General features: G+C 28.5%; 1 protein-coding gene across 2 annotated transcripts; it reads left to right on the top strand.

Annotated features, from left to right (window-relative positions):
• Positions 1 to 7785: 7785 nt before the first annotated feature.
• LOC137821885 (glutathione S-transferase TCHQD) lies at positions 7786 to 11276 on the top strand. Of its 2 annotated transcripts, none has more exons than XM_068626678.1 (3): positions 7786 to 8016; positions 8790 to 9093; positions 10212 to 11276. In XM_068626678.1, the coding sequence occupies exons 2-3, from the start codon at positions 8885 to 8887 to the stop codon at positions 10804 to 10806; spliced, it is 804 nt and encodes a 267-aa protein (XP_068482779.1). In that variant the 5' UTR covers positions 7786 to 8016; positions 8790 to 8884; the 3' UTR covers positions 10807 to 11276. The 2 variants fall into 2 exon arrangements, with proteins under 2 accessions (XP_068482779.1, XP_068482778.1); XM_068626677.1 differs by having other exon boundaries at positions 8751 to 9093.
• The last annotated feature ends 1233 nt before the right edge of the window (positions 11277 to 12509 follow it).

Genomic DNA, 12509 nt, shown 5'->3' with positions numbered 1-12509 from the left:
CTTTTGGTTGAACAATTCACTCCTTCGCTATTTTAGCTACCAAGATTTTACCTACCAACAATAAGTACCTTTTTTTTATCCTCCATCCATCAAGAAGAAAGAAAGATTTTAAAATAGAGAGTCAAAGGAAGTGAAACCTTGGATCGTCATTCATCTAATTAGATCTACAAAGCTCTAAAGAAACTTTCTTTTAGAGAAAAATGTCAGAGTCATCCATCTCAGAATCTCTAAAGCAATAAAAGGTAATCTCTTATGGAAAAAGATAGACATAGTCTCTCTTAATATATGCGGGAATCACATAATTTTAAGATCATGTTTTGAGTTTCTATATTATGTAGTTATTGAAAAATCTTAAGTTTTTACTCCATGTTTTTACATGCGGTATCTGAGTCTCGGTTATGAAATTATATAATTCTCCTTATATGTTTTCTCCTGGTTTTATAAACTATATTTATGAAATTTAGAGATTTTTAATTTATGAGGTTTTGAGTATGAAGGGGTATGAAAAATAATTTATTTTGATCCTATATTATGATTATGGAGTTTTCACTGCACATATTGTTTGATTGGATGATAAAGTTGTGTCCTTTTTAAATTGTATGCACAAATATTGATGTTTCCATTGCAAGTTGATTGTGTTTTTTTTTTCATTAATGTTATAATGAGATTGCTAATTTTCTTTTTCTGCTCAAAAGAAAGAGATAAAACAAATATATGAATTGTTTGTCTTAAGATGACAAAATGAAAGTGTATAGTTAATAACACGTGCATGTATTATATTTGTTTGCAATTAGATGTATGATAAATTTGTTAGCCATCAAAGTTGTCAAATTTTTATGTTTATACATATTATTTTGAAGTGATTGAATATTCATACTTCATATTGTTGGATGTGTGGATACAATGAAATCCACTTTAAATTTGGCTATGTATTTTTTTAGTCAAGTGAGAAATATTGTAGAGAAATGTAAACGCAGTCTATTTTATTGTATTCACCATGAAAGTTAAATATGTAACATGTTGTGAGACCACAATTCAGGATAATTGGTTACATAACTTTATTTTAGGGCTTGAAATTGTTAGTAATATTGTCAGGTTGTAGAAAATGTATTGTGATAACTTGTAGAAAATGTATTGTGATAACTTTACAACAATGCTTTTCTCATGGAATGACAAATACTCTGAAAGTGTTAAACATATGGAGATGAAGTACTTTATCGTAAAAGAATAAGTTTAGAAGTAACAAGTGTCAATAGAACATATTAGCAGAAAACTTCTAATATCTAACCCTTTAACATCCAAATTATTTATTGAACATGTTATGAATATGGATATTATTGATTACAATAAATATTGAGTATTGAATATTGTGATTATTTTATTATAGATAATTGATAATTTGAGCTTAAGTATGATATACTTTTGGACCATAGCAAAATAATATGGTTTATATCTTTATAAACTACTAACGTATAAAAAGTTCCTCCTAATAAATATATATGTTTTTCTCTCCTACATCCATCAAGAAAAAGATGTCATAAAATAAAGAGTTAAATCTTGAATCATAATTCATCTAATTAAATCTTCAAAACACTGAAAAACAGTGTCTTATAAAAAAAAAATCATCAATATCATAGAATCTCTAAATTTATGATAATAAAAATACACATAATAATCTCCCTACGTATGTAAGAATTTTAAAATATTATATTAATTTTCTATATTACACAATTATCGAAACGAAAACAATACTTTGATACCGTAATAATAATAACACTTACTTGACAACCACTTTTAAGTTCGTCAAAAAATTCCTTAAATTTAAATTTGACAATTTTAATATTTTTTCAATACCATTTTGCAGATTTCAAAATTTTAATTATTTATTAAAAAATTATCCTTTTCTCACATAAGCATCTCTTATAGTGTCACAATTATTTTAAAACATTTTTTTATTTAATATATAAATTAATTAGTCTCAAAGTTTTCTCTTTATATATATATATATATATATATATATATTTGTACAATACATTAATCGAGGATATCTTTTACATTTATATAAAATGCAGATTAAAAATTAACTTTAAATTTAATTTAATTTTATAAAATTAACTTTATAAGATAAAATTTATATTCCATATATATACTATAAAATATCATTTATTATAAAATAACATTTTTTCTAATATGAAATTTCCAACCAGTTCTGCAACTGAAGTGTATCTCGTTTTACCTTTCATTTTGCGATGATACTTTTACTACAAAACAAGATCATTTACTTTCTTGATTTATATTAAATTTGACTTATAATAATCACTGTTTGGAACTACTTAGTTATTTGTTTTTGTATTTTTTACACTGACCTCAACTCCAGCGTATTCATTTATTAACTGTGGATACAAGACACAGATTACCTGCTGTGGCATAACCCTTTAACCTGTCTGTAGAATTGAGTACTCAAAGAAGTGAATGCATTTGTATTTATTGATTGTGATTGAATTGATGTGTTTCTCAAGTGAAACCGACCATAGGAGGTGTTAATATTGTGGTGCTTTAATGCACCTCATGCACTTTCTAATAAATCATTTTCCACTTCCATTCAACTCTAAATCATCCATTAACAAATACTCACTGCACATCTTATGTTATCCACTGTCGGTGAATCTCATTTCTTTCACGGACTTCAGTTAGAATAATAATGAATCAAAAAACATGTTTCTATTTTTTTATTTAGCTTTTCTAAAATTAATTTATTTATTTTTAACAAAACCATACGTATATATTGAGACAAATCGCGTCAAGTATTATTTCAAAATATCTGCTAATAATGCTTATAAGAATCATGGTGATATATAGATTAAAGGTAGGTGGAGAGTTTGATTTGATCGTTATGAAAACATTATTAGTATTTTTGTTGGCATCATATTTTACAATTATATCTTGGCTTGACAAAAGGAATGGCGCATATTCTTCCGGTGTAGTTGACTCCGTACAAAATTAAAATATTCAGTTCAGCATAAGCCATGCCAAATTAGTGTATTATTATATAAGAAGATGATAAGACAGGAATGGAATAATTTTTTTATTGGAGTTATACGTATAAACAAGAAAGTGTTTGAAGAATATCTTGAAAACAATTGGTATGGTATGTAGCAAAATATGATAAGAAAAAGTGTCTGACTCTAAGCTAGAAGCAAGAAGTAAGTGGTACTCATCGGCAGTTAGAAGCAAGAAGTTGTAGATAACATATCTAGCATTGCTTACTAACAAATCATTCAATTCATTCAGACACAAAAACATAAAAATGAAAGGCTCTATCTATCTATCTATCTTTCATTAACTAATACTACATAGTAAAACATTAATGGGGCACAGTTTCTTTGAGCTTAATTAAGGCCTTAAAACAAGGTTATTGGACATAGCTTCTTCTCACCATTAATAAGTAACTTAGGGGAGAAATAAACAGAGAAAATTATGTTGAAATGACAGTAACAGTGAAGGCAGTTACATGCAATGATTTGATATGGGTACAGTTTGAGTCGATTTCTGGCAATAAATGGGCGTTAAGATGGAGTTTGGAAAACCAAAACGACATATTAACCAAAAAGTGAAACATCAGATAGCGGCAATACCAAATCTCACTCTCTCTTTTCTTAAACTAACTTTGTACAAAACAAATTCATGACACTGAAACTTAGTCTGTCTGCTGGTGAGCTTACTTTTATATGTTAAGACACCAATAACATATGCAAATCTTGGTTAACTTAGAAACTCTTACATCTACCATATCATCAAAATATTTATCAAGAATATTATTTATTAAAAACTAATCATTCATATTGTTTTCACTCCATTTTTCTAATACCCTTTTGGTAAAAACCAAGAACTTATTTGTGTACTTATATTTTTAATTTTTTGGCAAAAAAATATTTTTGCATTTAAATAAAATGTAAAAACGAAACGAAAAAAATACTTATAATAGTGGTTATAAAATTGATTTAGCTTACGGCAAAAATAGTCATTTAATATTTTTCATTAACTATAAATTATTCATAGCTCCCACTTCCTAGTTAATGTGGTTATAGTCCCGTTGGAGAGGTTTTTAGCATTAATTTATTTTGAATAGGATAAAGTTCAAATATTTGAATTATATGTATCTAGAACACCAAAAAGAACATTGATTCCTCTAAAATAGAATGTGCATGTAGAAGTTGAAGTTGAAGTTGTGATCCATAACACCATTTTTTAAGTGAATGGTTGGAGCCTCCATTGGCCCTACAGATTCACATGGTTCCAACACTTTTTTCTGAATAACAAGATTTGGGAGAGAGAGGGATGATGGAGAATTAATGTCTATTTAATATCATTGAAGGTCGTATTTAAGTATACCTTATTTTTTCTTACCATAACTTCCTACAACTTTCATTCCTTGCATGTGATATGTTATTTTTTTTTAATATTCACACAAAGATCAAGACAACATCTAGTTTTTAAAAAAAAAATTAATAACATACCATTTAGATTGAGTTAGAGGATGAAATCTTCACTGATAATATTTTGCATAGTTGTAAGGACGTATCATAATCCAGTATTTTTAAGTAAAAATGACTTCTAAAACCATAGCAATAAAAAAAACTGAAATGCCAAAATATTTTAAAAAATTGTTGGGACTATGTATGTTATATAACTTCTCAATTTTGTAACAGGATTAGAGCATCTGTAAAATGATACAAGTTTATTCATTTTTTATTTGTTGAAATAATAATAAAAAATATCATTACAAATAAAATTATGATATTTTTTGGAATAATATTACTAAATATTATGAAAATAGTTAAAATTTATTTCAATTTGAATAGATTTCTCTCACTAATAAATTCAAGAAAAATGGAATAATACATTTATTAACACTAAAAAAAAAATATCAAATAGAAATTAATTTTTGATACCAAAATAATTAGTTACAATAGTAACTAAATTAGAAACCATTTTATAAACTAAAAAAACGTTTATAAATTAATTTCTATTATTGTTAAATAGTTTCTAAATTGATATTTAATTAGCTATCAAGGTTTTAACTACCAATTATTTAGTTTCTAAATTTGGTAGCAAAAATATTGGTCGCTAATTAGATACCAATTTAGAAATCATTTAACAATAATAAAAACTAATTTATAAACCAAAAAATTATTTAGTCCCTTAAATGATATCTAATTTAGTCACTATAACAACTAATTATTTTTTGTCTCTAACATTGGTTTATATTTCATGATTTTCTTGTAGTGTAAAATTGCTGGGATTTTAGTATATGAAAAACTAAAAAAAAAAGTTAAAATAACTGAAAACAGCTTAAATTGAATTAGATTATTTTTTACCTAACCATTTACTAACAACCTAATAGATTTTGGTATAGTTGAATTATAATTATATTGTATAAATCAGTTTTTTTATAAAATAATAATTATATTTATAAAATAAAATAAATATTATTTTTCTAAAACAAATATATATAGATATATTATATTTATATCAATTATATATAAAACTTAAATTCAATAATATTACTTAGTTTTAAAAATAATTTACTTTATTTTTATATAAATTTTTTTTAAAACGTGTCAGAACGTCCGTGGATCCTAAGGAAAGCTGAACCACAATAAATGGAGTTTCTTCTTGCACCTCCTATGTTTTTCTTCTCCATCCCCACAATTTTTAAAATTCCAAAATTAATCTTGACCTTTCATTTGAAAAAGGCACCTGCATTTTTTAATTACATATTTGTGAATTCAGAATGCATTTTTTTCATTATGGACTCTGAAATCCATAAACATTCTACAAATCCGCAAATCTAGAAGATTATCGGACTCTGAGAGTTTTGTAGATTCAATATTCAAAAAAGACAAAAAAAAACAAAATGCGGATTTCCTGTTTTGTAAACCTAGCGAATTACATTGTTTAGAATCACAATATATATATTGCGGAAATGAAAATCTGCAATAAAAACGAAACTATAGATCCAAAAATAAATAAAAAATTACTTACCTTATTCTCCAAACATAGAACCTTCAAGAGAAATCACCGAACAATCACTAAGTCCGGAGACACCACCAAGAGAAATGCCTTCTATGTCAAGAGATGGAGTAGCGTCGTCGTTGAGATAGCAATGCAGTCTATCTGTGTGGAGTCTGTGTGTAGAGGAAGAAGAAAGAGTAGAGTGTGAGTGTTGTGTGCATTTTCAAAAAATATTAAAGATAAGTTTGTCTTTGCATAACATTATGGGGGTACAGGAAGAAAAACATAGGGGTGCAGGAATAAATACCATCTATTTAAAAATTGAATCCAATGGGCTGAAAATAAATTCTTTCTGCACCTCATATCTTCTTCACCTGCACAACAATGGAACTTTTTTTAGAAGACCAAAATCCACTCTTCCAAACAACATCTTTCATCATCATAGTACTTCTCAGGCTATCCCAAAGGGATATTCATCTCAAGTAATGGCAATGTTTTGGTGTCATCGGTGTTTTTTTTCCGTAATTTTAAAACTTATGTTCGTGAATGTTCTTTTCCCAAGAAAATAAAAATGCATATTTGGAGAACTCGATTCCCATTTTCCTTCCATATTTGGGATTAGTCATCTTTCATTTAACTTACAGAATAAAATTACGTAAGTCCCATAAGAAAATCAACATCATCATGGATTTTTTTTTGTGTGACATAAATTATGACATTTGCTATATAATTAAACTTTAACCTCTTTTAAAATGGAAACTAAAAAGTTTAATGTGTGTGGTTATGGACCAAATATGCTTCACAACATTTGCAGTACATGCTCAAAATGTTGATTGGAAAGTAAGAAATCTCAAATGTAAATTTTAAATTTGAGTATTTTGAATTATATATTTTATAATCTTCATTTTGAAAATATTTTAAAAATACTTCCAGTAATTAGGATTTTTTTCAATACATTTGGAATAACATTTTCCTATATTTTAAAAGATTAGTTTTACCATTTCATTACAATAGAAGTTGCAGAAAATAATTATGAAGATGCAGAACCAACACGAAACATAAAACACGTAAGCCCAACCCGCTGTGCAATTCTATACTGTAATAGCTGTATTAAACCAAGAAATATCTCACATCTCCAATTAGAACATTATTAAGCAATATAAAAATAATTATTGAATATGCTTATATTAGCTTTTCCAAAAAATTTGGAGAAAATAAAATAGAATAAATTTATTCATAAACTAAAATTAGCTTATTTAAAATTAAAAAAAATATAATTTAAAAAAAAAGTATATTATACAGCTATAGAATACTAATTTTTTTTTAATAATTTTATCCCAATAAACCTTATTAACCCGGATCTCACTGTAATGCTTAAGTGTAGCAGAAAAGAAATAATGATGTAAGTTTATTAAATTGTCAGAATTTTTTTTAATATATTATAGGTATACTTATATGCATACAAGTACGAGTGTATATTTATTAATGGAGACACGTGTGCTCGTTAGTGTGTACATAAATAGATGCAAATACGAAATAAAATGAAGATTAAAATATTTATAAAATTGATTCCCTGTTATTCAGTTTTGAATAATTATCTATAAAAGAAATAATATTTGAACAGTGAGATAAAATTAAAAATATTTCTTTATAAAACAAGTACAGTTTTATTTTTTGAATATTTATGTTGTTAAAGAAAAGAAAGGTTTTTTTTGAGTCAAAGGATGATGGAAGATGGTCCATATATAGAAAAGTGAAAAATTATTAGGTGACAAGTGTCCATTCAGCTGAGCGAGTAGACATGTATGCCTTTGTGTTACAACAGCAACCTTAAAGTGTGACTTTATTTGTTGTAAAATTCTGATCACTATTCAGTTTGTGGTTTCCAACCTTTTAGCAGTCATTGATTTCTGCAATCCAAAAAGACTCCTCTTTGTTCCTGCCCACTACACTCTTTTCTTCTTCATTCCAACCCTTCTTCTTCTTCTTCTTCTCCTCCTGGTATCTTTCTCATCCATTTCACTTCTTATGCTCATCTTCTCTTGTGTGTGCTTTCACTTCATTTTGCTGGGTTTATCAACCATTTTCTAGAATTTTATACTCCTCCTACCTACGAATCAATTGTTTTGTTTTTTTATAAATCTTAAGAACTCCATCACCCTTAACTCATCTAACATCCCCATCTAATATTTATAACTTCTGATTATTGAAATTATCTGAGTTTGGCTGATACCTTTCCTTTTATCAAATCCGCAATTTTTGGGGTTGGATCAGGGTTTCTTGTTGGATGTTCCCTTATTTTTCATATACTTCTGAATGTACACCTTTTTACTCCTACTTTTTTACACAGGGTCATATGTGTATCGAAATTTTTCTTAGGTAAATAATAAATCATTGCTTAAAACTGATGTAATACTGAGAATCATGGATGTTTGTCGATTTTCTGGTATTTGGAATGATAGGAATATATACTTAAATGTGGCTTTGAATTATCTGTCTTGCACATCAATTATTAATTATATATGACATGTGGCATCAGTTCTTCTCTGGAGACTTCTTGCACAGGTTGGCTATTGTTGCATCCCAGCAAATTTCTAAATAATTAGTGACTAGTCAAATATGCCTTTTCCTTTTCTTGACCCTATCTCTCATATTCTCCCTTATTGATTGCTGGCTTTTCACATGGTTTTTGTAGTTTATAAGCTATAATACTATAATTTTAATTTTAATTGTAGGTGTTGCTTATTGACAACTTGGATACCAATGTTTTGTAGACGTCAGTGGTCTGAAAGATTTGTGGTGTTGGTGCAAACATATTTGACTTCTAGCACATCCTGCTCCTTCCTAGTTCCTAAGAGGTGATAAGAAAATGCAATTGTATCATCATGCATTTGATTTGGACAGCCAGAAGGTGAGACTTGCGTTGGAAGAGAAAAGCATTGATTATACATCACACCATGTCAATCCTGTAACTGGGAAGAACTTGGATTCTTCATTCTTCAAGATGAATCCCGGTGGAAGACTCCCAGTTTTCCAAAATGGCTCTCACATCCTTTACAAGACTATTGATATAATCCAGTATGTTCTCTTCCCATCTTATTCACCATCCTTTAATGTTATTTATTCCTTTTATCAACATTTACTTCTTATAAAGTGAATTTTAAACGTAAATCAACCTCCCACAACTGTCACAAAACTGTTTCAGTAAGATAAAGTTTTTACCTACTTGTATATTATAATTTTATTGATACGAGATCTCTAACACCCTTCGATTGCTGAGAACTGAATATCTTGAGCTTAGATCTCTAACACCCTTCGATTGCTGAGAACTGAATATCTTGAGCTTAGATCTCTAACACCCTTCGATTGCTGAGAACTGAATATCTTGAGCTTGGAAATAGAGGGTAACTCGATAGACTCAACAAACACTCTTTAGGATAGATATTCATAAACGCTGATAACATCTAATGAAATGACTCTAATAACATCTTATGAAATGAGCTTCATTCTATCTCAAACTCTAGGAAAAAAGAAAAACATTGAACTGAAATTGTGTTATGAGACTGTACTAATGTTTTATTTATATTAAGAAACATGAATAAAAACAATAAATCTAGAAAATTTGATATCTTAAGGATATGATACGGGAATAAAGAAAAAAGTTTCTAATAATACATATATAATCTAGATATTTTTTATTATATAGGATTAGATCCTTATTTCTATGATTATGTTGTACTTTGAAGATTTACGCAGCATTTGAAGTAACCCCACGGAAATTAGTTTTTGCTGACACAACTCCTTTCAACATATTTATCAAGGAAGGGATTCTATCATGTTGAGTTTCCACATGACATATCAAACGAAAATAATAAAAACTATGCCTCTTCATAGAAATTAAACAGGTGGGACCATATTAAAATTTGTGTATGTTTAATAGAGACACAAAATTTTCACATGATACGGCCAAGTGGAAATTCTACATGAGAGAATCCATTATCTATTTAGTACTTTCCAAGTCAATTCCCTTGAAGCAACAATTGCAGTATTGTATGTGGTACTTTGGATAAAGGATTGGCTTTTACTGTTGCTTGATAAAGCTTAATCCCTTAACCTAAATGTTGAAGTTGAATTACTTTCACATGCTTTTATTGTGACTTATGAGTGGACATTTTACAGTGGTATTGGGTTTTCAGGTACATAGAAAGAATTGCAGTGTTCTCCTCTGGGTCTGAAAATATCACTAGCAGTAACAAGGAAGTGATTGAATGGATGCAGAAGGTACAGGAGTGGAATCCTAAGTATTTTTCCCTTTCCCATGTTCCAGAGAAATACAGAATATATGTTTCTAAGTTCTTAAGGAGAGTGGCGATTGCTCGAATGTCCGAGTCTCCAGAATTAGCAGGTGCTTACCATAGGAAGTTAAAAGAAGCCTATCAGACTGAAGAGAAATTGAAAGAGTCAGATGTGTTGATAAGGAGCAAGGAGCATTTGATTAGGCTGCTTGATGAAGCAGAGAGGCAACTGAGTGAAACTCCTTATTTGGCAGGTCAAGAGTTTACTATGGCTGATGTGATGCTCATTCCAGTGTTGTCTCGTTTAGTTCTCTTGGATTTAGAGAATGAGTACATAACTGGGAGGCCAAACATTGCTGAGTATTGGGTTTTGGTTCAGCAGAGGCCTAGTTATAGGAAGGTGATTGGTAGATATTTTGATGGTTGGAAAAAGCATAAGACACTGTTAAAAACTTGGTGCTTTGTTCGTCTTAGAAGTTTGCTGAAGAGATTCTAGTGAGGTACATATTGGTTGCCAAAACAAAACTGCATAAGTGATATATGAAAGAGCTTTTTGTGTGTTGTAGATAAGGAGTTGTCATAATAAACCTTGTTTGTATTTTCTCTTTTTGGTTACAAGAATGATTTTTTAGAGAGAAAAGGGGGATTCATTTTTCTTTCTCCCTTGCCAAATGGTGATGCTGGGTACTAAGCTTGGATTTGTTCCACAGAAGGGAGATCGAGCTATGCATGTTAGAGTTCAGTCTCCAAAAAATCGAGGCCTTATTTGGTATTAAGGTTTCATCTTCATTCACTCTCACAAGAAGAGGCAAATTTGTGTTTGTTCAATCAATTAGCAATTTCTGTGCAATGTTGTATACTGATATGGGAATAATAATTCCTTCATATGAGAATCGTTACTTGTTTTGTGTACACTTATTTTGGTATTTGTAAATGCAAAAGCAACAATAAAGTATTCATTTCATACGTTTCTGTCTCCTCAACAAATTTCTCTAGTGCTATACATTTTCTTCTTGTTCTGTTGTATGATAATCAAAGATCAAACGGAGTTTAAGTTTATAATACAAACCTACCTTAAATATAATAAGAATTTAGAATATGTTGAAAATGTAAAAAAAAAGTTTACTATCATCTGAACCGAAATCCAGATTATCGGATCCTTGCAAATCAACTTTAAGATAATTATGTTAAAAAAAATCTAAACTTTTTTTTGTTGGTAATTTAAAACTCTTTAATTATTATTTTTAAATCATTTTGGAGCATCCTCAATCAATCATATTAAAATCAGTTCAATAATAAATTTAGTTACATAAAAATCGACTCAAGTTAGAATAGTAGTAGAAATCCATTTAAATTGGTACGTCTAAAAAATATTGTTTAATAAAAGTTACTTTTAAAATAAATAAAAAGTACATATTTAATAAGAATAACGAATAAAACTAAATACATTTATCAACTATTGTTAATTCCTTATCGTGTAATTTTAAATTATAGTTTGTTATTTTTCATTCAAGATGCAAATTTATTATTGTTTACATACACACTATTGTATACTTTTGATAAAACATAATCATACAAGTATTATGATGGATTTGATTTTCATAATGTTTATCTAATTTACGTATTAAAAACGTATAAAAAAATTAATTTGAAAATGGTGATGTCATATTTTATTATTTCAGAACATTCAGAATCTTAACATTATATTTTAAAAACATGTTAAGCAACTATGAAACTTTATCTTAAACTCCAATTGTTGACAAGTTTGAAGAGAGTGGTACTCTAGCATTATATCACTACTAACCGTCTATTCAGAGTTTTAAGTATATCCTGACCAAAGTCTTCACCCGATTTAATGACCGTTCAGCTTTTACCACTTCGACACTTTTTTTCTCCTCGAAAAGTCAGTAAATCTGCCCGAGTTTGCCTATGAAGAATAAGAACAAAATAACTTCGAAATAAAGGTGCCAACCACTAGCCATTTCTAATCTAGAAGAGAACAGGAAATTGCACCCATACAAAAATAGAAACATTTATTCCCAAATTCTCAAGACATCACAGGTATAACTTCGAAAGTTTTGAACCATATAAAACACCTTGTATCCGAAAAAAAAAAAGAACCAAATTAAAAAAAATAATACAAAATAAATGAGACCCAAAGAAAATAACTGACCTTTGGGATTCAAATAATAAATCATA

The sequence above is a fragment of the Phaseolus vulgaris genome, chromosome 9 (genome assembly GCF_051622355.1).
Source record: "Phaseolus vulgaris cultivar YP4 chromosome 9, ASM5162235v1, whole genome shotgun sequence".
Lineage (NCBI taxonomy): Eukaryota > Viridiplantae > Streptophyta > Magnoliopsida > Fabales > Fabaceae > Phaseolus > Phaseolus vulgaris.
The sequence above is the reverse complement of the archived record's forward strand: the minus strand, read 5'-3'. Positions and strand labels throughout refer to the sequence as shown.